The sequence below is a fragment of the Rhincodon typus genome, chromosome 20 (genome assembly GCF_021869965.1).
Source record: "Rhincodon typus isolate 14 chromosome 20, sRhiTyp1.1, whole genome shotgun sequence".
NCBI classification, from domain to species: domain Eukaryota; kingdom Metazoa; phylum Chordata; class Chondrichthyes; order Orectolobiformes; family Rhincodontidae; genus Rhincodon; species Rhincodon typus.
The window spans coordinates 42,867,114-42,883,854 of NC_063351.1; the positions used below are offsets into that span (position 1 = coordinate 42,867,114).

General features: G+C 39.9%; 1 protein-coding gene across 1 annotated transcript in view; it reads right to left on the bottom strand.

Moving 5' to 3' along the window:
• Window positions 1-221: 221 nt before the first annotated feature.
• ubtd1b (ubiquitin domain containing 1b) overlaps window positions 222-16,741 on the bottom strand; it is a 76,002-nt gene continuing 59,482 nt past the window's right edge. Inside the window, exons 2-3 of the mRNA XM_048608798.1 lie at window positions 2,577-2,804; window positions 222-1,039 (exon numbers count right to left, since the gene is read on the bottom strand). Coding sequence (XP_048464755.1) covers window positions 849-1,039; window positions 2,577-2,804 — 419 coding nt within the window. The 3' untranslated portion in view covers window positions 222-848. The remainder of the gene's footprint in view (window positions 1,040-2,576; window positions 2,805-16,741) is intronic.

Genomic DNA, 16,741 nt, shown 5'->3' on the forward strand with positions numbered 1-16,741 from the left:
AGCTATAATCGGGGCCATGCAATAGTGGATGACAGCAGCACATGAAAAGCAGCTTGAACTTCCATTGGAAGGTACTCTTCAAGCACTCTGGCAGCACATCATCTCTGGTCATGGATGAAGACTTCAACATGAGTTGGTTATAGAGGGTTGGTGACACAAGCAATCAGGCCCCACATGGGATGAAAGTGCAGGAACAAACTAAAATAAAGATTGCCATTTAATATCAACTTACTGCATCAGTAACAGTTAGGTAAAGCTAGATTTTCATCAACTCAATTAACTAATTTACTAAAAAGGAATAAAGAGATAACATCTTTTCAACTGTAACCTGAATGAGATGCAATAGGTATCAACTATAGTAACTAACATTTACCTCTCCACTCCTACCTCTCCCAGTTCATATTAGACATCTAAGTGCCACTGCAGAATAAATTCTCCTTTTTGCAATTATCCTCAGGCAGTGCCAGTAATGTAGGCAAAGTTGCATCTCAATATTGGTGCTTCAATGCATCTGGCACATGTTACTGAACAGCTAAGTCTCTTTGGTTGCCGATTCAGAATGTTTCGGCATTCATAAAGTAGTAGTGATGTTACTGAACTAATAACTCAAAGAATGGGAGTTCAAATCTACTGTGGCATTTTGAAGTGTGGAATTCAGTTTTTAAAAATCTGCCTTCAGTATAAGTAGCCATGAAGCTGATCAAGTGATGTAAAAACTCAAATGTTCACAAATGTTCCTTTAGGATAGAAATGTTCCTTCATTAGTTAGGTTGGTGCTATAGGTGATTCCAGTCCTACAGCATTGTGACTGACTTTTAATTGTCCCCTGAAATGACCGAGCAAACCGATCAGTTGTATGTAAAAAGACCAATAGTGAAGCACTTCGTTTGCAACAAGCACGTCCAAGCACGAATACTGGTTTCAGAAGCCGAGGTCCATGTCTGTGTTCTCCTCATTGCATATATAGATGCACATAGGAAATTTAGGGTTTCACAGATGCTTAATGTTCTGATATTGTTATCCAACACAAAGTATTGCCCTAAAATAAAATCAAGATACTGTACATCTGAAATAAAAAGTTATGGAAAATACTCTTCCTTTCAGGTATGCTGCATATGTATAAACATTTATGTAATGTTCCTCACAAATAATATTCGAGTGTCCAATTTGAAAACATTGGGAGAGAGAGTGGAAGACAGACTCTAAAAGTGAGCTTTTAGAAGTCGAGTAGCAAGTAGCAAGACAAAACACCTCAGTCTAGTCAGAAAACCCGAGCCTCTGTTCACTACTTATTTTAAATTTGCCACCTGGTCCTCATGCTCACCATTCTTCCTTTGGACTCCTACTTAGTTCCAATAAAGCTCCAATGTCAACTCAAAGAACATCATCTCATCTTTTGATTAAGCACCCCACAACCTTTTAAACTTAAAAATGAGTTCAGCATTTCAGACTGCAACTTTTGTCTCCACTGTATTTCCTTTGCTGGTTTATGTTTCAATTCATTTTCTTGTTTTTGCTTTCAAATGGCAGCTATTTATCATTTTGCCATTCACTGCCTCCTCTAAACCTATCTTTGTTTCTTTACTTGCCCCATTACCACTCCCTTGACCCTGCATCACAAACCCTTTTGCCAGTTAATCCCTCCTGTCTTCCACTGATATAAACTGTCCCCTTTACTACCCAGCAACACCAAACCTGGTGAAATTTCTAATTTTTCCCAGTTTTGATGAAAGATCAGTGATCTGGAACATCAACTGTTTCACTTTGCAGAGATGTTGCCTAACGTGAATATTTCTAGCATTTTTGGCTTAATTTCAGATTTTCAGCACTTGCAGCATTTTATTTTTGCAAGACAAAGGTGATTTTGGGAGGACATCCCACAAGGATGTCAAGGAGTCAACAAAACGGCTCTGATGAAAAGAGGAAAAAATCCATCTAGAATCAAAACTGGAATCTACTTGCAGATAAATGTTGCTAGCAACTGAGAAATGTCTCAGACCAAGGCAAAGACCTTTTATTATTCATTAAGACATATTGGAGCACAGTTTGGCAAAGTTGGGGCAGATGAATATGGCGAATGGGAAACAAGTTGTTGAAATGTCAGATTAACTGTACTCTGACTACAGCACAGAAGGACCCATTAGCGACAAATGTTTCAACCCTTGCTTATGAACCACAACAACCTCCACCTACCTCAATTTCTCTTTAGAGCATAAACTCATGCTCCTTCCTCCCTCGTGTTTTTTTTAAGCTCATTAGCTTTAGATATGAAGGGTGGGATCAACAAATGCAACATTGGAAGTCAACCTTCAAGGTAGACAGCTTAATTGAGGGACAGGGCTGAATCTATAATGGCTGTACTCAGGTGTGCAAAAGACACAGGGTAAAAAGCTTAGCGTTTGAAGATTTCCACAACTGAATTTAGACTGAGGATGAGGTGGGGCTAAAGGAAGTATCCACCAAAGACTGCGTCACTGGAGAGAACTTGGGAAACTACCTGTTAACTTTGACAATATCACTGGAGACTTCGTAGGATCCAAGGAGTTAGAAAACAGCTTTGACACTGTTGTGCTTACCATGTGGCAAGGTAATACTGGCACCATCTACAATAGCCTGGGCCAGTTCATGATCGTTGCATTCGATGGCATAGGCAGCTGCCTTAAGGGCATCCCAGATTTCTTTGCGACCTTCAAAAGCTGGTGCTGTATCCCAGAATTCATCTCTTTTACTTCTTAGTTGGCCATCCGTCATGGGATAATCACTTTTCCACTTTGGCCTCTCTTTCTTCAGAGGCTCATTTCGGCCTGAAATCAAGAAAAATACTTTGTTAAAAACAAAACCGAGAGATCTGCAGATGCTGTAAATCAGAAACAAAAACAGCAGTTGCTGGAAAAGCTCAGCAGGTCTGGCAGAATCTGTGGAGAGAAATCAGAGTTAATGTTTCAGGTCCTCAAAATACAAAAACCTTGATTCAGCAAAGAAACAGGGACAGATGTAAGATATGAAAACAAGAGCATTTTACTGATGATGCAATGATGTACAGTACAGGTCATTCACATTGATTTTATCAATGAAGTATAATCTCCACGACCATGCATACAATGTGTGCTCCAATCATTTAGCACTAGAGGCATGTATTTTAAGGCATGGCTCTATAGAAAGAGACGTCAAACTGTTCTATGTACTCTGCTGTCCGAGAGACTTACTGCTCAGTGTCACGACCTCAATTCCTAGTTGATTTTGCATAACAGTACGTTATAAAGGATTGGATTATTCTTTTTCATTTTTAAAACCTTGACTTTTAAACATCAGCACAACTGAGTCAAGCCAGTTAGATTTGACAGATTTGAATCATGGCCAATTTTTGTTTATAAAGCGATCGGGCTCAACTAGACCACAGGAGTGAGAAATCAGTTCATGTAACTAAAAAGTGGCTGAATCTGTTAGCTCAAGGGTGACTAACATTTACCAACTGTCCCAACCTTGCCCTTGCTAGGCCTGGAGAGTAAACAGCAGGCGATGTTGCAGCAGCTAGAATATTACTACTCAGTCTTGCAGTCACTGCACAATTTTTGTGGTTTTCTTGACATGTGCTGCTGCTGTTGGGTGTTTGAGCAGGGGATTCCCAATTCCTCTGAAAGAGACAGAGACAATCACAAGTGAACAAACTGGTTTGCATGACATTCTGCAGTGGATTACATGGAAAGCTGGAGAGGACAACTTTTGTAGACGAGGGCATGATGACTTGTGTTCCCAATAGGTTTATTGGGACTAACAGCCAAATGATACCTGTTGCAATCTAACTACTCAACAAATCCTGTTTTCCTCTTGCTCCTGACTTATACTGTCTCCTAGTCAGGCAACGTACTCATTTTAAAATTCTAATCTGAGTTTACATAGCCCTCTATGGCTTTGCTGCCCCATCTCTCAAATATCATCTCTATTCCCACAATACTCCAAGGTACCTGCAGAGGCAGCCTCTTGTGCATCTCCAATTTTAAATCATTGGTGGTGTGATAGTATGTACCTTTAAGAGGGAGTTGTTCTATCCTATTTCTCTTGAAGAGGGGGGTTGTAAATCTGCTGCTAAGGTGTCTGCGTCAAGGGTTTTTCAAAATTAAAGAAAAGCAACATTAGAGGAAGAAACGTGCTGGGAGATTGGGGAGACTTGCAGGAGCAATAGGGCTGTCATAGTCAGGGATTTTAATTTTCCTAACAAACTGGGACTGCCATAGCGTTAAGGGTTTAGATGGGGTGGAATTTGTGAAATGTGTTCAGGAAAGTTTCCTTAAGCAGTATATAGAGGGTCCTACTTGGGAAGGGGCAAAACTCAACCTATTCTTGGGAACTAGGGCAGGACAGGTGACTGAGGTGACAGTGAGGGAGAACTTTGGGACCAGTAACCAATAGTTCTATTAATTTTAAAATAGCTACGGAGAGGGATAAAACAGGTTCAAGTTCGAAACTGAGGCAAGGCAAATTTTGATGGAATTAGACAAGAGCTTTTGAGGTTGATTGGAGTAGTTTGCAGGCAAAGAGACCTCCACTAAGTGGGAGGTCCTTACAAGTGATAGCTAGAGTTCAAAGTCTATATGTTCCTGAGAGTGTGAAGGACACGGTTGGCAGGAGTAGGGAACCCTGGGTGACAAGACAGAGGCTTTGACCAGGAAAAAGGAGGCATGGCTCAGGAACAGGCAGCTGGGATCAAGGCAATCCCTGGAGATATATAAGGGGCACAGGAGTTTACTGAAGGAGGAAATCAGGAGGTGACAAAGGGAGCACAACATAGCTTTGACTGAGAAGATTAGGGTATTCCAAAGAGATTCTTTAGTTATTCTTTTTCCTTGAATAATACTTAGGGAGAGAATAGGACCCCTCAAGGACCAAAGTGGATATGTATGCGTGGAACGACAGGAGAAGACCTGCAAAGAAAAACCTGGGAACTACGGAACAGTAAACCTAACATCTGTGGTAGCTAAGTTACTGGAGAAGATGGAGGGAAAGATATACATGCATTTGGAAAGACAGGGTTTGATTAGGAGTAGTCAGCATGGCTTCATGCAAGGGAGATCATGCCTCACAAATTTGTTAGAGATAGTAAGAACTGCCGATGCTGGAGTCAGAGATAACAGTGTGGAGCTGGAGGAACACAGCAGACCACGCAGCATCAGAGGAGCAGGAAAGTTGACATTTCGGGTCGGGACCCTTCTTATGCTGCCTGGCCTACTGTGTTCCTCCAGCTCCACACTTATCACAAATTTGTTAGATTTCTTTGAAGAGGAGACCAGGAAGGTTGATGAGAGCAGGGCAGTAGACCTAGTCTGCATGGATTTCAGTAAGACCTTGATAAGGTTCCACATGGTAGGCTGCTCTGGCAAGTTAGATCACATGGAACCCAGGGAGAGCTGTCAAACTGGATAGACTGTTGGCTGGAGGGCAGGAAGCAGAGTAATACTGGAAGGATGCTTGTCGGACTGGAGGCCTGTGACTACTGGTGTGCCTCAGGAGTCAGTGCTGGGCCCAGTGCTGTTTGTTATCTACAATGATTTGGATGAAAGAATGTACAAAGCATGACACGAAAATAGGTGGCATCATGGACAGGGAGGAAGGTTATCAGAAATTGCAGCAGGATCTTGATCAGCTGGGGAAGTGGGCCAAGAAATGGCAAATGGAGTTTAATATAGCTAAGTGTGAGGAGTTGCATTTTGGAAAGTCAAATCAAGGTAGGGTGAATGGTTGGGCCTTAAGAAGTGTAGTAGATCAAGGTACCTTGAAGTTTAGGTGTACGGAATAGTGTGTTCAGTTTTGGTCACGTTCCTATAGGAAGAATGTTATTAAACTGGAAATAGTGCAGAAGGGATTTACAAGGATGTTGCCAGAACTCAAGGGACTGAGTTATAGGGAGAGGCTAAACAAGCTAGGACATTTTTCTTTAGAACGTAGGAGACTGAGGGGGGGATCTTACAGAAATGTATAATATCAGAGGCATGGATAGGGTGAATGCTCAGTCCTTTTTTCCAGAGATGGGGAATTGAGGACTAGATGACATCAGTTTAAAGGTAAGAGGGGAAAGAATACATGGAAACTTGAGGGGCAACTTTTTTTTTTAAAAAAAAAACAGAGGGTAGTACACATACAGAGTGAGTGGCAGAAGTGGTTGAGGCAGTTACATGAACATTTAAAAGGCATTTGGACAAATACATGGATAGGAAAGGTTTAGAAGGATATAGGCCAAGTGCAGGGAAATGGGGTTGGGTGGATGGACATTTTGGTTGGCATGGACCAGTATGGGCCGAAGGGCCTGTCTATGACTATGAGTGGCTAGAGCCAGGGTGTCTCATATCCAGGGTTTTAGTTGGGGTTTTGGAGTTGAAGCTGCTAGATTCATTCTGTCAGCATTTCTTCTCCTAGAATGCAGGAGATAGCAAGTGAGAAATCTACTTTGCTGAATTACCTTTGCAAAAAGGTGTGTTTATGGTATGCTACAATATTTGAACAGTTGACGAGTAGTTAAATAATAATTTTATTTTGTTAAGTATTTTGATGGAGTTAAAAGTTATGCCTATTCTTGTTTTGCTTGTATTTTAACTGTGGCGTGAGAATAAAGTGCATTATGCTTAAAGCCTAGCAGTTTGACCAATCAAATCACACCTGGAATACAGCACCTTACACTTGCCTTTAAATAAGATAAGTTAGGGTCTAGGCTATCTCCTTGATACGTTTTGAGGGGATTTGGATAGGTCCGAAACAGTAGCAATGCCTTTAGTTGCTTCGAGTCCAACCTCTAATTCCTTCCATTTCTCTACTTCTCACTCCTCAAACGTTCTTTAAAACCTACGCCTTTGTTCAAACTTTTAGTCATCTGACCTAATATTTCTTGGCATGGTGCCATGTTTGTTTTAAAATGCTCCTGCTAAGTACCATAGGGCATTTAATTAATGTTCTATACAAATAGAAGTTATTCTTAAAGTAACAAAGAATTGCTGACCAAGTGTAGCAGAATTAAAACCCAATGAAAACTCATCAACTTGACATGGGAGTTGTTTTTCACTCCATTATCCTGCTTGGTCTGCTGTATTTCCAGCATTCTCTGTATTTTGCCTTGTATAGGGATTAAAAACTTAATGGATGCAGTTTAAGATCAAAAGAATTGTTAAAAGGATGTTACTTGGAATGGAGATATTCCGTCTCCCAATCTGATCCACATTTGGAGACAGAAACCAACACAAAAACCATATCAAAATAATAGATGCCTCTCAATAACCTAATATTTATTTTGTAACCCAGCCTGCATCCTACCTGCCTTTCTGCAAACATTTTTCCCTTCCTGAACTCAAAAAGTCAAACTTTTCAGGTAGGATAAGTGGTTAGCAATTTTAAATGTGGAAACATGAAAAAAAGGTTATAAAGTAAACTGTGCAAACTCATTCAAAAATTTGCAAAATATTTTGACACTTTTAAAGCAAGCATTTTAAAATAGATTTTAACTCGTTAAGTTTGTATACAAGCTTTATGACGAAACAGTAGTATGCATCAGGAAGATTCAGCCATATCCTGATTCGCACACAAAGAAACAGGACTTGCAAGTTAACAATTTCTCTCAAATTACAGGTAACGACAAAAAATGCTGTGTTCTCCTCCAGAAACTACTTAAACTTATAGGATGTTGCAACGAATTCACAAAATAAAAAGATCTGCAGTAAAAGACAATGAAGACAGGTGAGCCTCGTGCTAGCAGTGGAGGAGGAATACACAGTAGGTTATTACAAACATAGAAAAAGAATGGACTGGAAAATAGTTAGGATGCAACTCAGCATCAAGATCCACAAGTATTCCCTCCCAAAGGAAGGGGTATCACATGCAAGAGACAAAAATAAAGATAAAAATAATTCGAAGGGGACATTAACTGAGAAATTGGGTCAGTTGGAGTTTGAGTAGCTAAAGCCACCTCTAATATTTTTCCCTTGTGCCTAGCTCCATCCTCCATCAACTTAAATTTGTCTTCACCAATTTAGTCACTGGGAGAAGGGCTGTTGTGTGAAAGAGGCTGAGTAAAGAGGTCTGTAATTTCTGGAATTTATGAGCTCTCATTGAACAAACAAAATTCTGAAAGGGTTTGAAAAGATGATAGTGATAGTTGCCAAAGTCCCAGAGGCTGCTGTCTGACAGCACTGACTGGTGCAGAGTTTAACCCGAGGGTCACCATCCTTTAGGTGAGGGGCCAAGGTTGAGAAGGCAGGACCTTCATGGTGACCTCATCCATATGGGAATTGAGCCCAAATTGTTGGCAGAACTGAAACAAACCAACTGAGCTAACTAACCCCCAGCATGAAAGGTGAGATGCTCAGGGAATCGAGAATGCAGGGGCACAGTATCAGGATAAGGTGATGATAATTTAAGGCTAAGATGAAGGGAAAAAATTGCATTGAACAATTCAGAAATGGTTCACAAAGTTGATATCTGAGACAACATGGCTGTGTATAAGGAAAGGTTGAACCTCTACTCATCGGAATTGACAAGATATTGAACCAATGAATCGGAGGGGGCTTTACGGGATAGACGCTGTGAGGGTGTTTGCTCATGCAGGGGAATCCAGGAGTATGAGAAAGTTTAAAAATAAGGGGGTCTCCCATTTATGTCTCAGATTGAAGGAACCCACACAGGTGTGGAAGATGGGCCATTAAATATATTCAAGGTTGAATGAGAAAGAGGTGATCTGTAAGGGAATCGAGTGTGATGGGGGATGGACAGGAAAAAGAGAATTTGAGACCACAATAAAAATCAGCTATGATCTTATTGAATGTGAAGCAGGCTCAGGGGGCCAAATGACATATTGTTGCTCCTATTTCCTTTATCCTTCTGACAGTAATGGACACATATGATTCGACTCCACCAAGTTACATTTCTGCACTTTTCTTGCAGAATCTAATTAGCAGTCTTAACAAAAACACTTCCTCTGACTGATATGTCCACAATTTTTCACGTTGCTTGTCCAGCTCTTATTTCGAGAAAGTAAAAAGGCCCATGGAACATTGGCCTATGTACAATCCTTTCAGCTGCTCAAGTTTGTTCAGTCTTTTAACTGTAAAAAATGGAAGGTCTATACAAAAACTCCAATTGCCCATGTTGAATCCAAGTCCCTCACATTTTTACCTCATGTTTCAAAATTTTCAGTTGACCCAGAAAGAACCACTGCTCAGGAAGCCTTTCCACTAATCTGTGCTCTAAAAATATGTGCCAAATTTTCATACCTAAGTTGTTGAGCTCATGCCCTCTTTTAGGGGATTCTCCTGCCAACAAAAATAATTTTCTGCATTTGCTCCACTGAATTGGTTTAAACACCTCAATCAGATCACTTCTGAATTTTCTAAATTCAAGGGAGTACAGGTTAAGTTTAAGTTACTGGCATATTGTAATTTAACCTGGTTATCCTTTTCGTGAATCTAAACTGCATTCGCATTATCAATATATTCTTCTAGAAACGCAGTGCCCAAAACTAAAAGGCATGTCAAGATCAAGAGGGGGTCTGAACAAAGTTCTGGAAAAGTTTTACTACGTAATAAATACTGTTGAGATAAAGAACGACAAATCATTTACCATTTATCATATTTAACTTTTTGATAGCCTTGTCAGACTGTGTGCAACACACACGTTCCCCGAACACTACCTTTCTCCTCGCGTCAGTAAAAAACAGGCAACCAAAAGAAATTTTCATTGACTCGATCTGACAACAGAATTGTTCTTCTGATGAATGAATTCCATCAAATCCTGAGCACAGCAAACAAATATTTTGGCCCATCAAGTCTGTTCATCCACGCTCGTGCTTATAGACCACACAAGCATCTTCCCCATCACCCACTGTCTAATCATATTATTCACATGCTGAATATTAAGCAAAGAAGTTTCTCTTGAATTTCAGAAAGAGTTCACTGATGACTTCTGTTTATGGCACCTCGGTTTTGACTCCTCAAAGTGGGAAAATTGTCTCAAGGTTTATTTTAAAGACCTCAAATAGGTGACCTCTCAACCTTGTTTTCTTTTAAAAACAAGATCCACCGTTGGTTTAGTCCTTCCAGATAATCACAACATCTCGCTTTCTCTTTCCCCCACATCCCCCCCAAGAATTTATCCATGATTACATGGCCTTATCTATCAAGATTAATATCCAAGAATATGTGGCTTTCTTGTTCTTCCTATCAAGATGTACAGTCACACACTAATCACATTGAAATTAATTTGCTAATTAAATACTCAATTTAAAAATTTTTGATTTTGGCACTTTCTGCATGTCAATTATTCCCCTAATGTAGTATAGTCTACAAAGTTACTAAATTGTAAACCAGGTTCCAAATCATTAAAACAAATTGAGAACATCAGCATTCCCAGCACTATTTGGGTAACTTTGGCTTCACCTGGCCGAGTTTGAACGTGTTTCGATATTGGGAAGTGACTTTTTCAGGTATGGGAGTGAATCCGAAAAGTCATGCCGCCTGGGAGGCACCCCAGGCCAGGTGAGGTGACCGGATTTGGTCGTGGCCGACTAAAGTTTTTGCCTGGGGCTGAGGGAAGGTGCGTACAGACTTCAAACTCCTTCCAGGTGTCTGGCAGGAGTCTGCCATCCAAGTGGCTACCCTTAACTCTACACTTGCTCTGTTCTGCTGCTAGATTTCACATGTTCCAAACTTAGTCATGCAATTACTATGAAGCATCTTTTTGAAAATCAAACATTATTACATCCCATACACAACCCTTACTTAACCCATGTTTCTTCCTAAATTCAATGCTGTTGGTCAACCAAATTCAAATGCAGCTGGCCAATCAATTTTCCCTCTTGAAATCTGTGCCAACTACTATTACATAACTATGCAAAACTATTTTGCCTGTGTCTACAACTAGGTACCATTACCTATAGCAAACGAGTACACGTAAGCAGTTCTAGGTACTCAAAATCAGTCACTGCATAATGTACAATACCAAAATGGAAGCAAGATGGTGAATCTAGGCGTGAGTTCATGAGGCCTGTTTAAAAAGTGAATTTAGGGTCTCTGCAAAATATGGCAACTACAGGTGAACTACACAATCTGCTGTTGGCTGCCATTTTAAAACACAACGTAACTCCAGGTTCCCCAAGAGGACTGCAGACTTTCAGTTCAACGCTGAAGAATGGGAAAAGTGTCATGATGGAGGAGTATCATGGCTCAATCTAAGCCATCATGGCTTCAGTGTCAAGGGCTATTGATACACAATGGGAATATATCCAAGCATTAAGGAGCTCTGCTGGAGGGATTAGGGAGAAGATTGGTTTTGGGGAATGAAGCAAAAACACAATTAAAAAGTTAGTCAATTAAAATAAAACTGGAAATAATAAAATGGTTCACATTGATGTGTAAACAAAAAACGAAAATACAAAACATAACCATTTTATTGTTAGTTTATGTGGAAGATATGACAAAATGTCTTAGGCATGCAACACATACTGGCAGCAAACATACAAGTTTGGGTGCGTCCGGTGTATACGTACACATGCATTAACACACACAACCATCAGGGCTATGCTGGCACTTGAAACTAATGACTCACATTAACACCAGGTGTGCTGTGTTTGAAGAGTTTGTCACCATGCTAGCATCACTGTTTATTCAACCTTCTCTTGCCAAACTTCGTGGTGCCTTCTCCACTGCCACAACTTGTCTCAGTAAGTCAAAGCAAAAACCTTATTAGCTAAGAATCACAGAGGATCTCAGTTATATGCCAAACTATTTTCATTCCAGCTTTCATTCTCAACATTAAAACTTAATCAACATCCACATTTCTGAAGCTGCAAACAGCTGCTGGTAAATTGCTCAAAGCAAATCAAGACTCAACAGCCAATTTTTCTTTTTTCTGGTGGAGAAGCAGCAACATTGTGAGATGGGCCTTCGAAAAAAGTTAGAGACAGTAACACCTGGCTTGCTCAGCTGATCCAACATGTTGACAAAGCAGACATCGATAGTCATGTCAAGTGGATGATTCAGCAAAACCCAATATCCAGCACAGCCATAATTTAAACTACAAACATGACATCGAACAAGGAAATAAACTGAAAATAACCAGCCTAATCACCCTATATACACAGTCAGAAAGAGGTGCCAACCTTGTGATAATGCAAATCTAACAGTACAACATCCAAACCAGATTTAAGCAATCAATAATAAACACCCAGAGGCTCTAGTCTTGCTCAGCTTTATGGATTTCCATTATTTAAGTAACATGTAGAATGCTACTAGTACCATTGAGTATGATACCAACGGTTACAAACTAGAAACATACCAAAACTCAATTACTGACGAGGCTTGGTGTTAGGTTTTGGGGAAAACATTTTAACTTTATCTTCTAAAAGAAATCTCGAGCATAACTTAACAATTCAAATATACTGTAATGTCAACTCAAAGAGAAAGATTCAATCACGAATTGAAAAAGATAACTTGTTTCATTTGACAGTATGGTTTGGAGACAAGAAAAGTTAGTTTGGCCTTGTAACTATTCAGTATTACAGGAGTGGCCATCCATAGACAAGATCCGCAACGATCCTCAATGATCCCTAAAACTGAAATGAAATCTGCAAGCTATTATTTCTAACTTTAAGGCATCTAATGTTGGATTCTTCAGCTAAGCAATAATGTCCCAAGTACTGGTTTAAGAATTGCTTCATGAATTGACTATTAATTTTGAGTGTTCTAGAAATCAACTTTAGCTATTTCTCAGATTAGCAACCAGGACAGATTGAATGGAAAGTGGAACATTTTGCACTAAGAAGGAATTGCTTTTGAAGATAGCAAGCAATGATACCAGAGCAAATTCATCTGGCTTAAGAGTGCTTAATACAAGAAGAAATTAGCAGAAGTGGACCACATGACCATTTGAACCTATTCTACCATGTGACACAATCATGGCTGCTTTTTGGCCTGAACCACCACTATTCTGCCCTTTTCCCATGTCCTCTGATTTGAAGAGACCAAAATCTGTTTCTCAGCAGTAAATGTATTGAACAATGGAGTACCCACAATCTTCTGTGGTAGAGGATTCCAAAGATGTTTTTTCTTTATTCATTCAGGGGATGAGGGCATCACTGGCTAAGCAGCATTTATTGCCCATTCCTAATTGCCCAGAGGGCAGTTAGGAGTCAACCACATTGCTGTGGGCCTGCAGTCACGTGTAGGCCAGGGTGAAGAAATTTTTTCTCATCCCAATCCAAAATGATCAGCTATCCTGGGATTGGGCCTTGTGCTCTAAATTTCCCCGTCAAAGGAAATAACCTCAATGTCCCTCCTGTCAAAAATACAAGATTCAGGGGGTTTTGAAGAGATCACTATCATTCTAAATGTCAGAGAACACAGGTCCAATTTACTTCGTCTTTAATCATAGGACAACCAATAGATGGGAGATAGTATAAAATTTTTTTCTTGAGTCTAATAAATATGTATGGCCATGATCTTGTTATATCTTTTAAAAAATGGTGCCATGCCTTAATACAGATTCTCACTCACGGTCTTCAAAACTGTAAGTTCTCATCAAATATTAAAAACAGACAATATATAGATTCATATTTTCACAAGACATTTGTATCAAAGTAGCCAGTTTGATCTAATACTATGGAATATTTGTTTCTCCTTGCCATAATGCAAGTGAAAATTTAGTGATCACACAATCTCAATGCTGAAAGGGGAGAGACAGAACACCAGCACTTGTTTTGCCCCCAAATGGATTGGAAGCCTTCTATCTCATGAGAATTGACCACCATGATGCTGTTGTAAACTGTGTTAAGCATCACCTGGCACGGCTTCGGGGTCCCACTGTCCCAAACTTCCTGCAGAGAAAGACAGGTGGCTGAAGTGGTGCATGATTCACTGGCCTTTGTTTCCTCTGGGATCTTTTCTCAGTTAGCCGAGATTCCCATTTCTCCTTGCCTCCTCTGATACACTTTTCTACCGTAACAGCCAAACTACCTCGAAGCTGCATAGCTGCAAACACTCAAGAGGCTCTGCACAAGCTGCTCTGTGCATAGAAATGTTGACTTCTGATCCAGTATAAAAGAAAAAATTAAACGGAATCTAGGTCAGAGCCATCAACAATTGTATCCCATTTGTTAATATCCAGTGCTTCCATATCTTGCTCATTAGTGACCTTACAGCAGAGACACAGACAACCTAGAGCATTTGAGTCAGTGGCCAGTTCACCTTACAGGAGATCTTTGGGGATATACGGCTCCATGAACAAAGCGAACCCAGTACAGACATTGTTGGCTTAGGAATGAATTTATGCTGTTTGAATTAGCATACACCAAGAGCTCAGATTTGGTGACTTTGACCTGCCAATAAATCTTGCACAGTGAAGGTGGAAAGCGTTTGGCTTTCTTTCCCAGTTCACCTGTCTTGTCTAGGTCTCACCACTATAGAACAGACTGCTGAGCTAGCAGGCTTGGTATACCCAGTTTGGTTGCTACGGTGCCAAATTACAGACTGGAAAGTTGAGGCCTTAATTCTCATTCCTACACCTACCTGTTTCTGAAAGAAATCTAGTGCCTTAGCATTAACCACTCATTTTGACCACTTGTTCCAGTTATTTATTGCTCCAATCCTGTGAAGCCGAGATGCTCCAAGTTCTCAGAAATATGGCCAAACATCACAGTTCTAACCAATATTCCTACCTCTTTTAGGCCTTCTATGGGATGAAAGGTACTTGACTCAAGGGAGGTAGATCGGTTTAATCTATTAAACCGACCAATAGATGTACTGGGGAAGTACTGGTGACAAAGGAATTTATGGTTTTAATTTTGTTGCCCCTAAGCAACAACTGAAGATCCAACATGCAATTAAGTACTAATAACAACGGCAGCACAGATGACAACACCACCTCCTCACCTTCTTAGAATACTAATCCACTGGATTTGAACACAACAGGTACAAACTAGATCTTCTAACTCAACGATCAGCTTGTGACACACTACCCCATAGGCAAATACTCACTTAGATTTTGAAAAATGCCAGCATTCTTAGTATCTCAAGTAAACTGTTCAGCCAAGCACTACTTTCTTTGTATATACCTTCAGTTCCACAAGGAATGCTGATAGCACCAGAACGTCAAAACAAAGGCCCTTGAAATTATCAGAACTTTAGACTCATGCACTTACATGCCCTTCAGCAAAGTTTTTAACTCCAGTGTTCACATTTGCCCGACAACCTTAAGTATGTTCAATTTCCAAAGTTGTAAAAAATTTGAACACACCTTTTGCATATATGCGTGATTTAACAGAATTGTGAAAACCAATGTCAAATTTCTGGAATGACGACTCAAGGAAACATCAAAATACTAAGTTAAATGCTTCACTTTGGTTGGGTTAAGACAGTTTATGTTCAAGTTTTAGAAAAATTCGAGTCCATGACCACTGAAGTTAAATTTGACTGTTCTACCTATCACACTGCAAAATAATCATACTGAAAACTAATTTCAACTTCTTTACAATTATCATTGGTTGAACTAAAAAGCTAACAGGGAACACATTTACGATTGCATCTCTCCACTTTTGAACAATTACTGTCTACTTCTGTAAATGAATTTTTCTAAAAACTGAAAACAGGTATTACAATCACCAGTAACATGTTAAAAGTTCCAAAGTGGCAGAGAATAGAAAGACACTATTTGTTCAGTTTATTTAAGCCTCCCAGAAAAACAAATCATAAACGCCACAAACCTAACAGTGAAGTTCTGCTACGGCACCAAACCTCTTATCCCATCAATGACTGTGCAGATTGTGCTTACTGATAACACTCATATCAGGATCAAAAACCACAAAATGGAGGGAGCAGTTAAGTGGGAACCTGGTAAACATTAGACACAATCCATTTTTTAAAAAAAATGGAGTTTCTGTATATGAAACCATTTAAGTCAACAGAAATTCAAAGGAACTGCCAACATATTTTAATGTTGCACACTGCAAAACTAGACATTTTTTGTGCCACTTACCCTACCTCTAACAGCAGAAAAATTACTGCATTAAAATTAGCATTGAATTTGTGAACAAACATATTTGAACACCTTCAATTTTTGTCCTGCATGTTCTACTCAACAAATTAGGATAGTAACTGTCAAGCAAGAGGGCCTGCACCCTTTCTACTTCTAGTAGGGAGAGAAAATGAAACAGCAAGAACCTTGGACATTGGCATTAGGAAATATCATGCCAAAGTCATTTCCTGTACGATGATGCAGTAATGACTTTAAAATGGTTAAATGGTTGACAATTGAGAGTACTGACATAGGTTATTAGACCATTAGGTGAGGCAACAATCACATTCAGTGCCTGCAAAAGGAACATGAAAGCCTATATAGTTTCCTGTTATATTAACAATGTAGTCCTGAAGGACAGTAGTCATGCAAAACAGCTAAGATCGATCCCAGGTAAAAACAAAGTGCTGGAGCAGTTCAGCAGATGAGGCTGCATTTCTACAGAGAAAAAGAGTTGGAGTTTGATATGACTTCTTCAGAATGGATGTGAAACATTAACTCTGCCTTTCTCTCCACAGATGCTGCCAGCTACCGAGTTTCTCCAGCCGATAGTAGGAACTGCAGATGCTGGAGAACCTGAGATAACAAGGTGTAGAGCTGGATGAACACAGCAGGCCAAGCAGCATCAGAGCTGACGTTTCAGGCCTAGACCCTTCTTCAGAAATTCGTGAAGGGTCTAGGCCCGGAACTTCAGCTCTCC